This window comes from Phlebotomus papatasi, chromosome 2, assembly GCF_024763615.1.
Source record: "Phlebotomus papatasi isolate M1 chromosome 2, Ppap_2.1, whole genome shotgun sequence".
Taxonomy (NCBI): Eukaryota; Metazoa; Arthropoda; class Insecta; order Diptera; family Psychodidae; genus Phlebotomus; species Phlebotomus papatasi.
Window position 1 is genome coordinate 87,361,289 of NC_077223.1, and position 22,184 is coordinate 87,383,472.

The 22,184-nt window shown below is 35.3% G+C and overlaps 2 protein-coding genes across 2 annotated transcripts; both read right to left on the bottom strand.

Moving 5' to 3' along the window:
- Positions 1-2,449: 2,449 nt before the first annotated feature.
- LOC129804934 (E3 ubiquitin-protein ligase rnf146) lies at positions 2,450-9,400 on the bottom strand. The gene is made up of 4 exons (XM_055852723.1): positions 9,210-9,400; positions 9,037-9,149; positions 8,818-8,965; positions 2,450-3,211 (listed from the first exon to the last, which is right to left on the bottom strand). The coding sequence occupies exons 1-4, from the start codon at positions 9,262-9,264 to the stop codon at positions 2,676-2,678; spliced, it is 852 nt and encodes a 283-aa protein (XP_055708698.1). The 5' UTR covers positions 9,265-9,400; the 3' UTR covers positions 2,450-2,675.
- A 3,952-nt stretch (positions 9,401-13,352) lies between these two features.
- LOC129804947 (diphosphoinositol polyphosphate phosphohydrolase 2) lies at positions 13,353-20,267 on the bottom strand. The gene is made up of 3 exons (XM_055852740.1): positions 19,432-20,267; positions 14,723-14,878; positions 13,353-14,645 (listed from the first exon to the last, which is right to left on the bottom strand). Exons 1-3 carry the CDS (start codon positions 19,528-19,530, stop codon positions 14,397-14,399), a joined length of 504 nt encoding a protein of 167 aa, XP_055708715.1. The 5' UTR covers positions 19,531-20,267; the 3' UTR covers positions 13,353-14,396.
- Between the last annotated feature and the right edge of the window lie 1,917 nt (positions 20,268-22,184).

The following is a 22,184-nucleotide window of genomic DNA, read 5'->3' on the forward strand; positions in this document are numbered from 1 at the left end:
TGTTTAACATTTATGTCATATTTCTGAATAATTTTAGTTAAATCAAGTGCTAATTTTGTTGTTAACGGTACGTGAAGTTTTCAAATGAAATAATTACCTATTTCGTGAACAAAAAGAGGTTTTTCTGAAGTGTCTGCAAATGCTCCAATAGGAAACTCGGGAAATATGATTTTTTGGAGAGATTTTCTTATTGTTTTAGATGGGAGAGGAGAAAAGACCAAGAATAAGAACTAATCCTGCACTCAAGAGCAATTCAACAAAGCTTTGGAGGTCTTTCGGCGTGGTTTCACTTACACTGTTTGTCTCCAGTTAGAAACTTTCCCTTGTCTCCATTTGGATTAATTTGTTTCCAATAGAAGCATTTTACACTCGCGTATTTTTCTTGTATTTAAGACAAGAAGACTTTCGGGCTTTGTACACTATGGCTTCAAAGATTTCAAATTTTTCTCAAACTCATTTAATTAATCTGACTTATCTATGGCAATATATTTTTAAAGTTAGTCTTAACTCATACATTTCCTGAAAAATTAGGTCAGATTCACTAAAGAAATATGGAAAAATATGAAGTATTCGAAGGCAGAGTGTGTGCGAAGCCTGAAAGTCTTCCCTTACCCCCAAAAAACGTTTTTGAATGCAAAGAACACGAGTTTTACCAAAAAATCAAACAAAAAAAAACAAGTAATTTTAATCCAACCTTAAAGAATTTCAGCTGATGAAAAAATCAATAAAATCGTTTCCTAGGATCTTAAAACTTTGTGGAAAAATTCTGTTCTTTAATCTGCATCTGTACCAATTTCAATTAATTTCGACAAACATACAAAAACTTTCACATACATAGATCAGAGTAGATTTTCTAGGACTTCTTGGACTCGCACTTTTAGCCTGACTGAGAATAATATCCCAAAAGAAATATTCTTAGATTAAATGGACTTCCGATTTAACTTTAAAAACAAAAATCATCATAAAACTCATTTTAATTTTAGTTTGATTATTTAAAGTGGTTCGGATAGCAGTTAAACATAATTAAAGGGTTTTAAAGCGTTTCAAAGAGATTTTCTTAATAGAAATTCAGATAAACAATAGTTTTTTTTAGTGTGTTTCAAGGCCTAACTCAGACTTAGTTTTGATAAAACCTTGCGAGTTTCGTAAACTGAAAACTTACGATAGTAACAAGATTTTTTCATGAAAAAATGCCGAAAAAATCGTTGAAAAATTGAATGAAAAATGCATTTACAGTCTCAAAAGTTTTTTCCTGAAATTTCCTACCAAGAAAGCTTTGCCACCCCTTTCTTCTATATAGAAATGATGCTTTTGTGCTGTACAAATCTATTTTTAAATGACTCATAAAAAATTTCTTCAAGAGTTTCTATAAAATTTTTGGGATGATTCCCTTAGGCAAATATCAATATAGTTTAGAAATTTTAAAGTATTAGGGGTAGGCTTTCAGTTTTAGGCTTCGCACAAACATTCTTTATGGTTTCAAAAATATATTTATTTGACAGATTTTATGTAAAAACTTCAGGTGGCTAGCAAAATTGGGAAGTATACCACCATGCACAACCAACTTCACATCACTCGCCATGCCGTCAGTCTGCTGTCAGTCACGTGAATTTCTTTGCACGGCACAAGAGGTTCTTTGTAGATTTTGTTTTTCGAAATTTTTACTAATTTAACAAGTTTTACTTTGGAAAATTATTCTTATTCACATGGTTGATTTACAGTGATAAAACCTCTGAAGGAAGTTTCTCATTAACCAAGACTATAAATAGTTGTTTCAAGTGTATAATGTCCTGAAGCTTAAACCCTTCCTTGACAAAGAGGAGGTTATCCAGATCCATAAAACCTCAGAAAATCGATTTTAAAAATACATTTTTGGTCATTCGAGCCGATTATATTTGATAATAAAGCATACTTACAGAGAAAGGTCAATCCAAAAGATGTCCGGATTGAGAACCACTGCCAGAAGCTGAACCTGTCAATTGTTTTCTTCGCACTCAATAAAACCTTACAAATGTTTCAAATAGGAAGAATACACATTTTGCACGAGTTTTAGCAACTATTTTTCCAAGGAATAGCACCAATTAGCAATTACGATAACATTAAATAATAAATAGAACACGGTGTATTTGCACACGATGATTTGCATTGCACGATTGATCAATGAGAACTGGGGGACATTGGTAAGACTTGTGCAATTAGCAATTTGAATCTTTCTGCCTTTTCCGATGCCCAATTAAGTGAGGAATTTAATGGGAGGAATAGTAATTGATATGTACCAATTGCTTTACACAGAATGGAATTTTATTCACACATTTCACAGGTACGCCCTTCACTCTCAACATCGCGACACTTTGTAAATGAAGAACCGTGAAATTTCAACTATTTTTATCACAATTTATCAATCAAACAAAAAAGAGAAGTGTGTTGCACCAAAATAACGGATAATCAATAAATTTTTCAAAAAATAATATTCATAACTTTGTTGCCTCAAATTGACAATAGCGCCATTCCATCTACATATTAAATTCATTTTTGAAGATAGGGACCGTTGGAGCGTTGAGCGTACTCATCATGTACATACATACACTAAATATTATATGCAATAAATACAGCTCTTGAGAAAAAAATTGCTGATGCTTCATGAATAAATCAGAAGCTTAAGGATTCGAATAAATTCAGAGGACAATTTCCAGATCGCTATCCGTGTCACTGGACTCCTCGCCAAAGTTCCGCAATGTGAGATTCCGAATGCCCTCGAGAAGATCACCAGAATCATCAAAGATCTCCTGACTGATATCCCGGCTAGTCTCATCCGAAGACTGATAGTCATCGGACTGGGTGAGCATCGAGTCGAGCAGGTGGGAAGCAATCCGAAGTGCTGCATCGGTGGCAGTGTGCGATGAAGCTGGATTTGGATTGGCAGACGTAGGAACTGGCTCACTGGTTGTGATTTCCGATGTTGTTGGCGTTGCATCGGTCACAACAACATTATTGCTATCTATACGAAGGCCGGCTACACCCTTCTTTGGCACCGACGCTAAATCCCGCTTAACCCGACGACGTCTCGATGGATCATCTTGACGCATCTGGATCATAGATTCAAAGTCTACGCAGTAGAGATAGCCGGCAACGAGAATTGAGCAGGTCTTCTCCTTGCGAGCATAGGCATCCTCTATTTCCTGGCTGGTGCGAACATCGTACTGCCACCAACCTGAACTCGTGAAAAATTCGGAAATTTGAAAGAAGAAAACCGAAATTAGACCATGTCTTAGTGGCAAAGTGAAGTTGTATTCAAGTTCAAAGTGGACCCAATAAAGTGAAAACGCAAAGTAATTTTCCACAACGAGTTATTACTTATACTTTTGTATTAAATTCAGATGTTTATTAGATTATTTTTTTATTAGATTGTGAAATTATTATTATTATTAATCGTGTCGCAATTTTAGCCTCGTGGTGGAAGGATTAGTCAGTCTCTGGGGACTGTCCAGGAGCACCGATTTAGTTCCGAAAAAGCCCTAAATACGCGTGGAGGTTCCTTCCTTGCTCCCAGATTGTAAAATGAAATCATCTGGTTCTGAATTTAGGCTACAACATACAATAATAATAATGTGGCACGACGTTCCAGAACGTTCATAATGGACGTTTCGGTACGTCAATTATTATTCTTTTTATACAAGGATGGGATTGTCAGTCCTATTCCATGCCCCGTGCAATCAAGTGCAGAGGCTCACTGGATGTAATTCGAACACAGTCAATGTTAGAAAAATTCTTGATGACAGAAAGAGGGTTCGATCGAACCCGAAAGACTTGAAACATAGAGCAAGTGCTCTACCACTTGACTCATTAAGTATGACCTTGCATTGCTAGAACATCAACTTCCGCTACAAAATATTAAAATTTCATCGAAATGTTTTACCTAGTACTTAAGATTTTCGACATCGAATTTTCGAAAATACAACAACTAACCGTAAACAATCCAATAAAAAGGATTCCGTTGGCTGTTCTACTAAAATTCAATAGAAATCGAAACTATATCTATCAAGATGGGTTTTACTCTTAACATAATCTAAAGTCATTGTTTATAAATGCAATCGAATTGGAAGATAAGAACGCCTAGGTTGCATCGGACAGCAATAGAACGAAACCAATTCATTTACGAACAAAGTTACGAGACTGATTATTTTGTGACGTAGAGATCCCTGGTTTGAACGAAGCGTCACTAGTCGAACCACGTTCAATGCTTGGAAAATAGAATAAAAAGAACTTTAATATGATTCCAAACTAACCGAAAGAAGTAACGAAATTAAAGGAAACGCTCGAAATCGAATTAAACGAACGAACGAACAAGGATCTGCAATAGAACCGGAACCCCCTGTTGGTTTGGAAAAAAAACACAACGACTGATTAAACGCAAATGTTTGTAGGTCTACGATAGTTCTACACGGATATGCAATGGTCATTTTCACACATTTTATTTCGACTTCGCTAGGAACTTCATAAATATTTTCATGAAGATATCACCCAATATTGCTGGGATTATGGGAATACTGCTGGGAATGACAGAGTACTATCTGGGAGACTGAACAGCATCAGGCTTCGCATTCGCACACACTCTGGTTTCGAACACACAATATTTTTTTCTCTTATTCCTTTTCTTTATATTAATCTGCCCTATCTCACACATTTCCTGAAAAAATAAGTCATATTTATTAAAAGAATGTAAGGAAAACACGAAGTGTTCGAAGCCAGAGTGTGTGCGAAGCCTGACAGCTTTCCCCCTATCCAAAGGAATAAAATTATAATATTTTTATTACTACAGTGAATATTTTACTCATCGGGACTAAAGCAGAGAACAGAACACTCGTTCATAACGTATGCATATCATCCTAGGATATCCCTATACAATCTAATACACTCGACTCTTCGTTATCCGGCTGACGTGGGGACAAAATGACATTTTGGTTTTTTGAATCTGGTCAACGTTTTTTATATTTTCCGCTGCGGTAATTTGTTTTCTGTCGAAAAACAACAGAATTTTCTTTGTGGTGTGTTTACGTTTCATTTTGTAGCACGATTGTGTGTCAGAAACTTTGATAAAATGAAAATAACACATTAATTCACTCTGGACAAACTGCATGTTTCGTAAAAAACAATCGTTTTGAATACATCAACCGCCAGAGTTTGGCAGCTGTCACCTGGATAATGAAGTTCCGGATAACGAAGAGCCGTGTGTAAATACAAGGTCGCTACACTCTCTCGTTCTGGACCTGGGGCCCAATTTTTGAAATTCTCACTCGCACCCGCGAGCTCTTTAGTGGCCGAGAGAAATCCACTCGCACACCCCGTAGATTCAAATCCTTCTTTAACGACTTCTTTATAACGTAAAGTACTCGTTGCACGTACTCAAGAATTTCCTAGGTGTGCGAGTCAATTTCTCTCGGCCACTAAAGAGCTCGCGGGTGCGAGTGAGAATTTCAAAAATTGGCCCTCTGAACCAGAAATGTGCACCTGACAAAAATGAAAATAAGCATGCCTCTTTAAAGAAACTAAAATTTATTTGAAGTAGAACACTTTGGTTAAAAACTTATAAAATTTTTAAGAATATAACATAACTTATAAACTTATGAAATACTAAGACAGATTTATATTCTTAATTATAAGGAGTAAATATTTAAATAAACTTTATCGGTATAGGCAAATTAACCTGGATAATTAACCTTGTTTCTGTTATGTGTGTAAATGCCACATTGGTCAAACTTCTTTAATGTTTCTCTAATCTCATTTCAAACTTTTAATTGTAGAAGATTTCGAAGAAAACTTAGAATAGATGAAGCATTATTAGCCTTCAAAGAATCAAAGGGCTAAAAAAAAAATTAACGAAGAATATTTTTTAAAGGTTTCTGAGTTTTAAAAACTGTTTTCATGTTTCTTGTACACTGAGTGAGAGCTCTCCGATATTCGACTGATTGAGATTGATAATATCAGTTATACCCTTGATGAGGGAATAAGGGCGATTTTTCGACTTCCTTTTTAGACTTTCCCTGTTTGAAAACTGTCAAACAGGGAAAGTGAAACCCGGCCATGTTTGACCGCGATTCTAGAAAGATTTCTGTAATTCTAGAAACGTTTCAGGTAGCTGTTTTACTTGGAATTCAAAAACCGTTTACGTGATTCTTTGTTGCGTTCCTACCGTTCCTACGATCCTAGAAACGTTTCCACATTTCAAGAAACGTTTCTATATTTCTAAGACAAGTTTCTGAGATTCTACAATCGTTCCACGGTTTTCGAAAGCTTTAGTTTTTGTTTTAAAGTTTATTTGAAACGTTTTTGCAATTCTAGGAACATTTGGACGCTTTCAAAAAAGTTTATGTATTTCTTGGATACGTTTTCACAATTATTGGAACCATTGGACCGTTTCCATGTTTCTTTGAAGTGTTTCTATTCGCGATCACGGAAACGTTTTACTGTTATGTAGTTTTAATGTTTTTTTTTCGTACTAAATATCCAAAGGGATGATTCATAAGTAATTGGAGTGCCTCAAGTTTCCAGTTCTCCCAAAAAATATATCGATTCCCCGGATTCCTCGTGGGTTCCCTGACAAAATATATGGGTTCCCCATGTTCCCTGAAAAATGTATGGGTTCCCTGGTTTGCCTGGAAAAATGTATTAGTTTCCTGGGTTCTCTGGAAAATGTATGGGTTTCTCGAGTTTTCTGGAAAAACATAAGGATTCCCGGTGTTCCTCGAAAAAACATATGGGTTCCCCGGGTTCCATGAAAAAATATATGTGTTCCCCGGATTCCCTAAGTTCCCTGAAAAATGCATGGGTTCTCCGAGTTCCCTGAAAATATATATATATATGTGTTTCCTAGGTTCCTTGTAAAAAAAAACGTAAGGGTTCTGCGGATTCCCTGGGAAAATGTATAGGTTCCCCGAGTTCCCTGGAAAAATGTAAAGATTCCCCGTGTTCCCTGGAAAAAATATGTGTTCCCCGGGTTCCCTAAGAGTTCCCTGAAAACTGCATGGGGTCCCCGTAAGTTCCCTGAAAAAATATATGTGTTCCTCAGGTTCCCTGAGAGTTCCTGAAAACTGCATGGGTTCTTCGAGTTCCCTGGAAAAATATATGAGTTTCCTAGGTTCCCTGAAAAAAACGTAAGGGTTCTCCGGATTCCCTGGGAAAATGTATGGGTACCCTAGGTTCCCTGAAAATAATATAGGCCCCCAGAATTCCCTGGAAAAATAGATGGATTTCTGGAAAAATGTAAGGGTTTCCTGGAAAATGCATGTATCCTCGTGAGATCTCTGAAAAATTTATGAATACTCCAGGAGGGGAATTCTGTAACGTTCTGGCAATGTCATGACAAATTGGGTTCGAATCTTAGAAATTTTTCGAAAATGCGATTCTGTAGCCGTGACATTGCCATTTCAGCTCACGTGGCATTGTCAGAAGTCACATATTTGAGATTTCTGGCAATTCAAATGACAATGAATTTTATTAAACAAATCAACCAAGACTATATTTTCATAAAATAATCAAATAAAGGGATTTAATTAAAAATTCAATGAATTGCGTTTTCGAACTCATATGAAAAAAAAAGCTCGATTGGCATTGTCAGGTTTCGAACTCACGCGTGACAATGCCACGAAAATTACAGAATTCCCCTAAAGGTTCCCTGAAGGTTCCTTGACAAAATGCACAGGTTTCCCGAGTTCCCCGTGGATTCTACGGGTCCTTTAGGTTCCCTGGGCAGATTGGCTCGAGTCTCCCGAATTGACTTACGCCTTGAAAATATTATGTTTTAGATAAAATGTTCGAAATATAAAAAAATATGAAATTGTGACCCGCAAAATATTTATTAAAATTAACAAATTAATTTAAAATTTACAAAATAAAACTATTGAAAATAATTTTCAGATAAATTTTTGTACGCAACATGCAACTGATTTAAAAGCAGAATCTTTATATATTCCTGGATTATTTTTCAAGATATTGCAATTTTAATTGCGTTCCAAATGGCTCGGGCACACCTTTTAGATCAAGAAAATTTCATGAAATAGAATTTCGGATCCCTTTCTTTCTCACATGTTTTGCATAATGTCTATCTCATTCTCTCGCACTCTTCTTCTTCTCTTAAACATCAGTCCAAATTCAATTTAGCTCAATCGAATTTGGTATGCGAAAGAATGAGATAGTCATATGTAAAACATGTGAGAAAGAAAGGGTTTCGAATTTCGACTTCACGAAATTTTCCTGATCTAAAAGGTGTGCCGGAGCCAATGTCTCATTTTCACGATTCTGGGGATTTGTAAAATTTTTTGAATGTTCCGGGAATATTTCTTACGTCTATAAAATGCTAACAACTCTTTTGAAAAAAGAAAAACAATAAATTTTCGAGACAAAACGGAATTTTTCTTTAAAAATTCCAAAATAAATCTAGTCAATTTCAACAACTTCAACATTTTCATTCTTGATGCCTGCCACCCCGCGAACCCACAACTGTCGGTCAGGTCCTTCACGACGGATTCGCCTCTTTCTGCGCGGATGATCTTTGGGATATTGCACCATTTCCTGGAAATCAATCTCATACACGTTGCCACAGAGGATTGTTGTCATTGAGATCATGCCATTTTTGTAGTTAATCTCAAGCTCTTCCCGCGCGCGACTCTCATACTCCCACCACCCACCTTCAAAGGTAGATATCAAGGGAATCAGTTGGACTGGGAGGACACCAAATCTCCTGATCTCAAAATTATGCCTCAACTTCTACAAGTTGCTGCATATTTCTTTGATTTAAATAGAAAATTGCAAGATACTCACCGTTTCTGCCCTCGTAGAACCACCGGATCTCACTTCCTGAACTCGTGCTGAGGTCCTGAGTGCCCCGCACCAATTCCGGATGTTCCAAGCATTCGGGTGGAATGTCTCGACGGCACAGAGCACACCGTCGGTTCTTGCTGGCTACTCCCTGTTCCCAAAATAAAAGCAATAAATGCATCCGTCAACATTCCCGGAAAGGGCAAAGTTCAGCTAACTCACCTTGACGCAGAGGAAGCAGAAGATATGACCGCAGGGAAGCCTTGTGGGATGGATGCATGACTGGAGGCAGATAGGGCAGTCGATATTGTCCGACAGGGACTGCGACTGCAGCACTGCAAGACAGTTCAATTGGGGCCAAATTCTGGGGAAAGCTTACAAAAAATTTAACTTACTTTTGTCTTTTTCTTCCCCGTCAATCGGCGTGGTAACCTCCAGTGCTTCTGCCATTTCAGGAAGTGATCTAACAATTAATTTCCACTCTCAATAGGAATTTAGTTACTGTACTTGCGAAATACTGTAAAAAGTTAAATGCGTTCCTTTTTTGTTATTGTCTGTCCAAATCGTACTACGCTGAGTTTGCAATGCACTGAAACTTTACGATATTACAAATAGTTCGTTATTACACTGTCAATAGAATATGGCAACATTTTTTTTTATAGATTATTTTGAAAATTCATTCTCTCTATCAACGCCGATAGTATCTATTCACCTCTCACTCAATATCTTCAGTATTGAGTGGTTTACAATCAAGTGCAAAGATAAAATCAAGAAAAAAGTGAGAAAATTCTAGTTATTTTCAATCAGGGGTGTTAAACTTTATCTTTTACCACCTTATCGACGGTATGTAAATGTAACATCCTGGTAGAAAAGGAGCTGACCCAACCCTTTTAAGTTAGAACCAAAGAAGTATTTTATTGAAAAAAAGTTAAGTTACAGCAAAGAATAGATTAGATGGAAGTGAAGAAATAATGTGAAATTGATTGCAAAAGGCAATAAGATCAAGAAAAAAAATGTAAAAAAAATTACCGAGAGATAGAAGACAAGAAAGGGATCATCAGATTCAGAAAACTGATATGAAGAGATACGTGATACTTGATGAGAAAGCTGAGGGGCAATTCACGAAATTAAACAGCCAAAATTTTGACTGGTTACTGCATATTTTCTGTGAAGCGAATTTCGCGATCCCGTTAAAGGTGCGTCTCCTCGCTAAAAATGGAAGGTGTACAAGGTTTTAGGGCTTGTACCTGCTGGAATTTCGGGGTGTACCCAGACAATTTCACCCACCAGCTCAAGACCGGCAGGTACGATTTTTTTTACCAAAATCTTATGAAAAAGTTATTTATTTGCATTATTTCATTTAAGTAAAGATACCCAGACACAGCAATAATAAGAAAATATTGGATTTTAAAATTTTATAAACGTTAAATACTTCATGCGTTCTGAAAAATAGGTTTTGGGAAAGTTCAGTGATTAAAGGAATTACTATTTAGTTAGGGATTTTCTAAGTCTCAGATTGTTTATTGTTAAATTTTACTTACAATATACTTCTGACATAATTTTTCACCAATCTAAATAAGACTTCTAGAATGATATTAAAAAAATTGTAATATTAAATTAACCTTCTCAAGACCACTACGTGTCAATAAATACACGCATCAAATATAGTATTATATTTGCAATGTTTGAAGTACCATTTACCACGTTTAAGTACAAAATGAATAAAATTTTTATTATCAGAATAAATACAATTTTTCTGATGCTACTCCTGACTCTCGAGAGGTAACTGGTCTTTACAAACTTACAACATTTATCATAATTCTTAGAAAATATATGTGACGACATCTTCAATACCCAAATAATTTTTTAACATTCTAATATTTAAAGTTTAAATTGTATTTAGAATTTAAAACGAACTCAAAGTTATTTTGGAAAAATGGATTAAAATATAAACATTTATATTTGCACTAAACCAATATTGCGATATTTATTTTATTTGATATGAAGGATATGAAGCAATATAAGTACGCTATTCAATCTTCAACAAACTACACCAAAATATAAATTATATTGATATTTGAAATAGAATTAGAATGTTTCTTTAAATTCTTAAAATATTATAACGACTCCCAATTTTAAATACACACCAAGCAATTGCGTTTTGCCTACTTTTCGGCGAATAAAGACAGGCTGAAAAATGCATTAATTAGGGTTATTTCACTTTTCGCAACACCAAATATCGTCGGTTCCGAAGAAAACTATTGTAAGTCTATTTACAATAGTATAAAAAGATGGTACCATTGGATGCAGAAACCTTAGATCTATATCCCCACAAAATTTTATGTTGATTAAGATATTCCTGCAAAAGTTACAAGAAAAAAACTTAAAATCAGCGTGCCCAATTATTGAGTTTTTTGCCCACAATTTTGCTATAATTAATTTAAAAGTAGTTTTAACTAGAAGATATTCAATGCGTAAGTATGATAAAATAGTTTCAAAAGCTGAAAGTATAATAATTGCAGTGAAATTAATGAAAATATATTTTAGCTGTCAAGCTTCAAACCTCTTTCCTGTAAAGTTTACATTTCGGACTTACAATAGTCTTCTTCGGAACCGACGATATGTCTCCGCCATATTCGCCATCCAGTAAATTTTGACTGGTTATTTCGTGAATTGCCCCTCTGGTTTTGAATCGTATATGAGGCGCTGGTTGACTCCAAAGTAATGACATCGCTGCATCTCTTTCTTTCGCTGGAGATTTAAGCTGTGTACAAGGGAAGACTCAAAGAAGTGTAGGGCCCACATTTCTACGAAGTCCCACTTTATGGCTTGATCCAGACCAGTGGCAATCAAAAATAAATTTTCTTTTTCATATGAATTTGTAAATCTGTTGGAAGTGTAGATCCAAAATTGTATTTTCAGTTAGAGTATCAACTAAAATTTGAAATATGACAAACACGTGAAATGTATAACACATGAATACAGTAGACCTCTCTCAAATTCGGGCATTTGGGACCGAAATGTCGCCCGAATTTCTTTAACTCTTTGAAATGCTACGATTTTTTATTCATCTGCATACACATATTGAGATTACACACTCATATATATCGTAAATTGCTTGAAAATCTCTTAATAGTGCAAAATCACATCAAAACTAAGACAAGCCATGCCAAATTTGAGCATATTTGATTCATTTGATAAAATCATAATCAAACTTGAAAAATGTCAACAAACTTTTTCAAATGTAACGGCTACCCGAATTAAAAAGTAGCCCGATCTTAAAGGAGCCGAATTAGCGAGAGTCTACTGTATGCAATTCTGTACAAAATGGGCATCAGGCCCATGTACAACAAAGTATTAATTAATTAATTAATGTTTGAAAATTATTACATTTCGTTGAATATTCCAAAAACTGTGGTAAATTATAAATACGTATTCCTTTACAATCAAATTATTTATTTACACAACTTGTAGTTATACTCAACTCTCCGATATTCGGCTCTTCAGTTCAAGTGACAGCTGTCAAACACGGCGACGGATAATCAATGCCCAAAATACAGTAAACAACTCTCGCTCAAGCGGCTCTTTTTCAATCGGGCGAAAAATTTTTCCTTTTATTTTATCATGATTCTTTATAACTGAGCGCTTTTTCCTGAATGTACAATGAATTTGACGCCCAAATCTATCGATAAACCGGATGACATTTTGCCCTAAATGCCCAATTGAGAGAGAGTCTACTGTATTAATGTTATGTGACACCACGGTTAAAAAAATCCAACGTGTTCCAAACTTCCTCTGTCGCATTATCACCGCTCTGTCCTGTATTCGTAAATCTAATGTTCTCATCAAATAAGTTGTACAGGAAATATAAATAGCTAAACAATCCTAAGTTTCAACATTCCTTTATGATCTATTTTCTAATCTAAACTAAGGGAATATCAAGGTTGGAAAGGATTGTAGGGGGAAGTGGGGTACCTTTGAAAGTGGGGTACGTTTGAAATTGGGATTTTTGTCCTATGTTTAAATGGAACTGAGCTATATCATAATGTGATTTAGCTTCTCAATCTATTTGTGCAACTTAATTATATCGCTATAAGGCTCAATTGTATTTAAAAATAGGTGAAACTCCCCATTTCAAAGGTGCCCCACTTCCTCATAACATTTTTTTTATTAATTTGAATTTTAGAAATTAAAAATTTGTGATTGAGAATGTCAAAAAATCTTTCCACTCCGTGTTTCTGAACTTTTTCGTAAGTTCCCTTGTGTTTCCAAATTCTCTCCATTTTTCGAGGTTCTCAAAGCTTCCAAAGCGTTTCTTATGGATGTCTTGAGTAAGTTCAGTCTTTTATTCTACCGAAAATTTTACTGTGCAATATCGAGTACAATTTTTAACAGTGTACACAATGGTAAGTGAATTTTGTAAAAACTGCAGCATGCTTTAGACGGGAAAATTTTCATCCACATTTCAAAACATCGACTGCAGCGCCAACGGATTCGCTCTCAATGATTTGCAAATCGAATTCCAAACGACATTTTCATCCTCAATAAATGATCATTTTATTCAAAATATCAATATTTTTTTTTTAAAGTATATTTTCACCATTTTTATTCTCTTAAAATATAAAAAGTGTAGTTTGTTTTACCCATTGATAATTTATCTTTCCTTGCATAATCATTCCTAGACTTTGCTTTTTTTTCTCCCATTCCCTTTCTCCGAAAGCACATCGAAAGGTCAGAAAAACTTCTAATGAATTCGAGAAAGAGAATATTCTACTAAATAAACCTATATCCGGGAAATTAAAAATAAATTTAGGGAGCAGTTTTTTTTTGTGTGAAATAACAAATATTTTAAAATCATTTCTTTTTTTTTGTTTTATACACTTAAGAGCATTTTTTTAAAAGTAATTTTCCTTTACTTGCATTAATATTTATATATAGCAATATAGAGTATCTTTGATACATTTTTTTCCTCCTCTAGAAACAAATTAAAAATGAAAAACAAATATAAAAACCACTAGCTGAATTGATAATTTTCCTACAATTTTTTCTTCTTCTTCTTCTTCTTCTCTTGTTGCAATAAAAATTCTTAGTCGAATCACCTTCCACATCAAATACATTTTTTTTTTATCTCAATCGGTTTTTACAAAGTTTTATCAAATTTCTTCATTTTTTTCTTACAAATACAGTTCTCTGTATACAATTTTACTGTTTTGACAAAGGAAAACGCGAAATGATTCGGAAACTCCAGGCTCAGAACGAAGGACAAGAAGACTGATCGAAAAAAATAAAATTAGATGGTCATTTTCGAATCTATATTTTTTTACTACATTTATTTTCAATCTGAGCAGAGAAAAAAATCCAGGGAGTGATTCTTTTACAAAAGACCAGACAAAAATATAGAATTAGTCCTATTGTTTAAATTACTAACTTTTCATCTCTCGTTTTCATCCCTCACTATTTTTTATTTAATCTTTTTAAACTATTTTAATTTTAATTTTTATTTATTTATTTATTTTTTGTTTGAGTTGTGTCTGAGAAGTGGATTCTGAGGTGGAGGATTGTGTCACAAGAGGTGAATGTCTTCATGTCTCATCGGTTGAAGAGGCTGTAGTCGTAGTGTCAGCTTCAGCATTGTCCGGAGGTGTTTTTGAGTGTTTCAACTTCTGCAGATAATGTCTCTGAATTGGTTTATGGAGGGCTAACTGTGTTAGTGCCTCATCCACAGAAAACCATTGTCTTTTTCTACCAATCGACCGGGAATCTTCCCACTCATCCAATTCTTTTGTCACTGTAAGAACAAACACCTCCGTTCGATGCATATGTTCTCGATTCTAAGAAAAAAAACACGCAAATGTAAAAAATCACTGAATTTATTGGATTAATGGAAGTCAATTTCCGCACTAAATACCTCAAAGACACCGAGGCAGCGACCCAATTGGCCAACAACCCCAGCTTCTTCCAACACTTCACGTTCAGCCGTTACGGAACTCTCTTCATCCGGCTCAACTCCTCCTCCGGGCACTATCCACATATCTGGGCGCCTCGAGGAAGTCACCAAGAGCACCTGAAAACCCAAAATAGAGTTATTCAGAGTCCTTCCTCTTCTAAAAGTGTCTCAGCTAGAGACGGAAATTGCACTTCATAACCCCATTCAAACGAGGGTATTTTGATTTCGAAATCATCCATTGATTTTTACAGTGGTTTAATTTTGCCTACATTGCGGCGCATAAAGTCTTCTTATCGAAAAACAGAACTGAAGTTAGCCGAAATCCATCCAAAAAAAGGTTTGTATATTGACTCACATGAAAAAAGCTACAAGCCGACAAATGATTAGTGTCTTGGCTAGCCCAAAAGGCGCATCACTCGAAAAATAGTGGTTGTCTTAACTAAAGAATAGACCTTTCTGTTATTTTGTTTTCATACAAAGAAACCTTGATGAAAAGCAGAAAGATTGACAAATTGTGTTGGAATATTCGGAACATTCTCGAAGCAAAATTAGACTTCAGCAAAAAAAATCGAGAGCCTGTACTTCTTTCTATGTGGATTTCTTTACTAAATTTATTGTTATTAATAATTTGGTTAAAGCAAAATGACCTGGAGGGGAATTCTGTAACGCTCTGGTAATGCCATATGACAAATTGGGTTTGAATCTTATACGGGCTTCAGACCTAAGGCTTAGCTATCTGGCTTAACTCCTCTCATTCCTCATCAAACATATTTTTTTAGGAAATTGTTGTTTAAGATCGAATATTAAGGACAAATGATTCATTAGATTTTGAAAAATTAATAACATTGCTTTTTGTTAAAATTTTTGAGACCTTCGGGAACTGGGCTAAACCTCCAGTCTGAAGGTTATTTTAGGAGAGCTTTTTCGAAAATGCGATTCTGTAGCCGTGACATTGCAATTTTAGCTCACGTGACATTGTCAGAAGTCACATACAGTAGATTCTCTCAAATTCGGGCATTTCGGACCGAAATGTCACCCAAATTAGAGAGAAATTCGGGCGTCAAATTGTTTAAAATACAACGAATTTATGTTCATCATACATATCTATATTAAGCTTACATGCAAATATTTAACTTAAATAATAATAATAATTATTATTATATTAATTTATTCAACTTCGTATAACCCCCCATGAAATTAAATTAAATTCCATGAAAACTCTTCATAATACAAAATAACATCATAACCATGAAAAATTTTAGCATATTTGCTTCAATTAACAAGAATAAACAAATGGGAAATATGTCAACAAACTTTTTTCAAATTTAACTGCTGTCCGAATTAAAAAGTAGCCCGATCTTAAAAGAGCCGAAATAGTGAGAATCTACTGCATTTGAGATTTCTGGCAATTCAAATGACAATGAATGTTGTTAAACAAATCTACCAAGACAGACTGTATTTGTATAACTTCACTAAGTAAGGCATTTCATTAAAAAATCAGTGAATTGCCTTTTCGAACTCATATGATATGACAAAAAAAGCTCGATTGGCATTGTCAGGTTTCGAACTCACGCGTGACAATGCCACGAAAATTACAGAATTCCCCTACTGGTAGAATCTAGCAATGCTGATCAGTATTGATCTTGCACGCAAAGGAAGGAAGTTCAACCAGATAATCCCGCGTCGTAGACAAAAACAGTTCGCGATAGCTTGAGCTCTCGAGAGTCCTCGCACCCTGACAGAGTCTTCAGAAATCAGAAGTGGGATCAAGTAATCGCGATCCTCTCGATAAAATTAGACGAAACAGAAAAGAAACCGCTCCCTGACGGGAGAGTGATCGGAGATCATAATCCACCAAGAATATTGCAGTGCATAGAGATTATGAACACAAGGGTTGAAATCACATGCACATAATGTAACACAATTATTTAGATTTAGTAGCTCTGTCAAGCTTCTACTTGCCGAAATAACCTAAGGAGCAACCCATGTTCATAGGGGCAAGTACTCTCCCTTCGAACGTTCATGCCTTCGAATAATGTTAATTTCTTTTACTTTTCCTAAGAGACTTGCACATAATTATCACATAATCATCAATAAATTGATAATAAGCTAACTATTATTTATTAGAAATGTATAATGCCCTAGACACACTTACGACTAAAGTCCAGTGACAACTAAGCTCGTTCATACTATTTGTAAATTCATGTCTCAGTACACGTGCAATAATTATTCTTAATTACAATTATTTGTGAGGTGGAAACTAACTCGCGACTTAAGTCAATTTAAGCGATTCTAGTGAGTAATTCTTGTTGTTATACGTGAATTGTTAAGTAAATTTAAAAGTAGTTCATTTTCAAAGGACTACTAGTGCACTTCAGTAGAAATATCTGTATAAAAATCCATAAAAGTTATGTTTTGTGAGTGCCAGAAAATGTTAAGCCGCGTTTGTAGTGTGTCAGGAACTAAATTGGCTATGAACGAGCTTAGTCGTCTCTGGACTTTAGTTGTAAGTGTGTCCAGCACATAATGTTCAACGCACAATAACTTTTGTTTGTAAATATGTTTTCAAAATTTCCTATGAGAGTGAGCGAGCCGACTAGATATAGCTTTCATTCACTCTCATTGAAAAGTCAAAAACATATTTACAAAACAAAAGTTATTGTGCGTTAGGCATAATGACCAACGCACAATAACTTTTGTTTTGTATACATGTTTTTGACATTTCAGTGAGAGTGAATGAAATGTAGATCTAGTCATCTCGCTCTCTATCATAGGAAATTATGAAAACTACAAACAAAAGTTATTGTGCGCTGGGCATAAGTCTCTTAGGAAAACTAAAACAAAAACACGAAGGCATGAACGTTAGGGAGGGTACTTTCCCCTACTCCCTCGCTTGATCAGCATTCTTCACCCTCAAGCTCAGCTCAGCAGAAGGATCTTCTCACACCACAACCTTCTCGGTCAACTGAGCTAGGTTTTTCAGGACAATTTGTCCTTCCGGTGGGCGTCGGAATTTGTTGATCAAATCCTATGAAGCAAACACACAATTTCACCAGAGCTTTCGACACTTATCGTGTTTTCCTCAGTGGTTCTCGTGGTTATTGGTTGATCTTTTCTTTCGGATTTTTGTCACTAATTCCTCTACTTTCTTATGCATCAGTTTCGAATTTGGTTAGGAGCTAATTTTCTTCTTTATAACTATCCCTTTATACAACAATTATCGGTCAACGGTTTAAGCTTCTCTGACCGTCCCCCCTCCCTCCTCTCCACGAGCAAACAGTCCTGCCGACACAAGCGACCTTCCACGCTCGTATTTAGCAGCTCCCCCAGATTGAACAGCAACCGTTAAATTCATATAATAATAATAATAATAATGCTGGAACAACATTCCATGAAGGAACTAGGCCTTCCCGCAAGGGGATTTCTAGATATGCACTATTATTTTTTCTTATACGGGATGAATTCTGTAACTCCTGTGAAGTGATCACCTGTCAAAATTGGTGAACACTTCACTAAAAGAGATCTGCAAACTTGCGATAGCTTCACGTGAAAGCTATCGCAGCTTTATCGGTTTCAAACGGTTCTTGCTGACTCCTGACTTGGAGTAAAGTTCAATGGAAGATTTTAACCGAAAACATGTATTTTCAGCTGAATTCTGCTAACCGTAACCTTTTAAGGACGAAAGGGTCAAAAAATGGGGGTCCGAAAAAAATCATTTTTTCTGACCTTTTATTGACCAAAAATTGTTTTTTTTTAAAAATTCTGACGTTTCTGAATACAAGGATAGGGGAAATTTTCTTTAAAAAGGCATTTTCTAAAGAAATTTCTCCTACTGTGTAGAGGCCTTTAGAGAAAAACATAACTGAAGAAGGCCGTAGGAAAAATTTCATTTTTGGGTCACCGGTGACCCAATCGTCCTTAAAGGGTAAAGGGAAAGGTAAGACTATTTCCTTTTTGTTCGAGAACTGCTGACCAGTCAGCATTTTTTGGTGATCGACTCTGCAAAAATATTGTGAAAACCCTGAAAACGCTGTCTTTCTGTTAATTGATTCTTTTGTTATTTGTATATTTACACTAAAAACCCTGTCCTGAGTCCTGAGAGCTTCTATCGAATTTAGTGATCTTATTCCACTGATGCTCTCAATCTAGTGATACAGGCTGTATCAGATTGTTAACCAAATTCATTCAGGTACAGGCCAACGTAATAAATTATCAATATTTCTTATTTTGAATAACAGTAGCCTTGACATTCCTTATTCTATAAAATTCAATTTTAAAAATGCTGCTTTTCTTAAATTTCTTAAAAACTAATCTTATTTTATTTTACATAAATATGCTCAATCTATTAGCATAAGAAGACAAAAATGTTTACAGAAAATGTATCTAGGTTCTCTTTTTGCCTCACATGCTCCACGCATGCGACATGGTGTTTTTATGAAAACTTTCATGAATTGATAAGAATTTATAAAAAAGTTTATTTTGTTTACTTCTTGTGACGTTGCACACAACTAAATCTTGAGCATATTCAAATGAGTCTAGACAGGTTGCAGGGGAAAAGAAGTCAACCATGAAATTCACCACATTTGGAGATAGTTCTCCCCACCACCAAATGCTCAAGTTGCCGGCAAATTTGGCAAAAGTAGAAGTTTGCGATAAAATGGAGAAATTACCTCAGTTTCCGCTTCTGAACGGACACAAATGCAAGCTGCACGGAGTCTGAAGCCATCCTTATCGTAGATTCGCACAGAATTCGGCTTTTCCTTCACCATTTTCACTATTTCTCTCTCTTTTTCGCACACGCACAAAATCTATAAAAACCTATCACACCCCACGCAACTGACTACCGATCGCGTGTGACGTCGCGTGCAACTATACTGTATCTCCGGGAGCCAACAAAAAAAGCCACAGATTGCTACGTTTGGGTGGATGGATGAAAGAAACGAAGGGGACAGAACTCAAAAAAACACAATTTTCCGGATAAATATCACACACGCCCAGCGGAACACAAGACGGTAGTCAGAGAAATGTGTTAGAGAAATCGATTTGCACCCCCGAAAAAGTCGATTGACGGCCCAAAATTGTTCATGATGGCGGCGTTTTTCAGCACGATCTCCTGCTCACCATACGTCTCAATTTTGAGCACCAAAGATACTTCCAATGCACAGCACTGGATTGAATTTGGAGGGATGTGAGTCCTGTCCAGCCTACTGATGCGTCTGCACAGAGATTTTTTTCGCACAGCACACGAGATAAGCCACCGAATCTGTTGGCATGTTGTCCATCGCACGAGACTCCGTTCTCAAGTCCCCAATTAATCCCTGTAGCACTGAACCACCAGGCGACTGGACACTATCACACCAGTCACAGGTATCACGGGGTGGCGAGGGATACTAAAACACACAGGTGGGACGCCCAATTCTTCAAAAAATTGGGTATTTCCGCACTCCTTCCCGGACGAACAGAAAAACTTTTGACAGCCCACTGACACTTTTCACCACATTCACCAAATATTTTCCCCTCAATGGCCGTTTGAGTGGTGAATTTCAATTTTTAATTTACATTTTTCATAAGATCTTTGTATTATTTTTCGGATTTCAAATGAAATTTATTAAAAAAGATCTTTAATATTCACTTTACTTACAATATAGAAGAATTTTTTACGTAACATAAGCAAAATAGAAATGTTGCTAATTCTAAAATGTAAAGTGGTGAATTTTAGAGGTGTGAGTTTACACGGCGGCTACTGATTTTTACAGAAGAACTTTTTGCTTGTAATATTTCAAGCTTTTACAACAGAATAGAAATAAAGTCAATAAAAAATAAACTTATGAAAAAAAAACATTTTAGAAAACACAAATAACACGAAATCTCTGTAAGAAATTTAATAAAATTGTTAGTTTTTTGCTAGGATAGGAGGAGCATATCTTTCAAAATGGAGCTTGCAAAAGTCCGAAATTATTTTGAGTAAATTTTCAAATGAAGCAACAAACTTTTGACGCATGAAAAATGAACAACTTTTGGAAAACAATTATTTTTTATATGTAATAAAATGATTTTTTTCGAAATACATAAATAAGATCTACGGATTGCAGGCAACTAATTTGCAAAAAGAAAAATTGGTAAAAGTAATTTTTTCTATCATTTTTTGCACCTGGTTTCCCAAAATACATGAGACAACAAACTTTTGACATCTACTATATGGCTCTCTACATTGTGAAAAACTGGATCAGAGGCGTGCAAGAACCGTTTGAAACTGAACAACCGTCAAATGGAGACTTGTACGTCAGTGGTCAAAACGCTACCTGAACAAACTTATTTTGACGTTTATTCGGTTTCAAACGGTTCTTGCGGTTCTTGCACACCCCAGAACTAGATAAACATTATGGCATAGGATAAACATTTTGGTAGACCATTCTAAATAACTGACAGCAATAAAAATTAACGCCAAGAGCAAAAAAAAAATAAGCGACATTTTATCATTTTTAAAAATATTCACAACGAAAAACAAAAACACTTTTTCCCAATTTATAAAAAATTTTTATAGGAAAATTTCAATGCAAAAATGTTTGTAGTTTTTTTCATAATGAAAATTCAGCTTCATCAACAGAAAATTATATTTTATAACGCATACACTTTTAAGTTAATAATGTCTTGTGATCACTCTAGTACTTTTTTTTAGGTTTCACGAAGAACGACCATAGAGTTCTCAAGTTACTCAAACACTTTTGCAGCTTTTTTTTATCAAACATTTTAATATCTTTTCTACGGTTCACTAAAATCTTATGAAGTTCATTGAATTCTCTGAGACTACTTCTGACTATTAATGAATTTAACTGAATTTCCAAGGGATTATTCCAGATTATTTATGAAAAAGTAATTACGGATTTTTTTTTGTAAAGTTCTGTTGTATATAATAAAAATATAGAAAAATAAAAATATAGAATAAAAAAATAGAAAATAAGCAGACTTTGAAATTGATATGCCACGACTTTTCTTTTGTTACCAGATACACAGGGGGTAACTTAAAAGGTGTCCCACGATGCGTTGCGGTGATGGACTTCCTGAGCATGGAAACTCCACAGAAGGCACAATCACTGTACTTTCCTGGTGCGATAAATTTCTCAATATTGTTGGGCGCCAGATCCTACCAGGATCGTGCACCAGATAAAAAGGCACTCAATACGAGGGCCAATAATTTCATATTTTATACACTTTAACACTTTACTACAATTAATTTACAAATTTAATTTCAATGACAGCGCGGAACAATTTTACGGATGATGTTGCTGGGACGGTGGCTGCAGAGCAAGAGGACGATCTTCTTTTTCACACCCAATATCAGGGCAATCATTCCCCCACCATCGAGTGATAATTAGATACATTTTTGGTGCTTGAACTCTATTACATTTTTCATCGATTATGA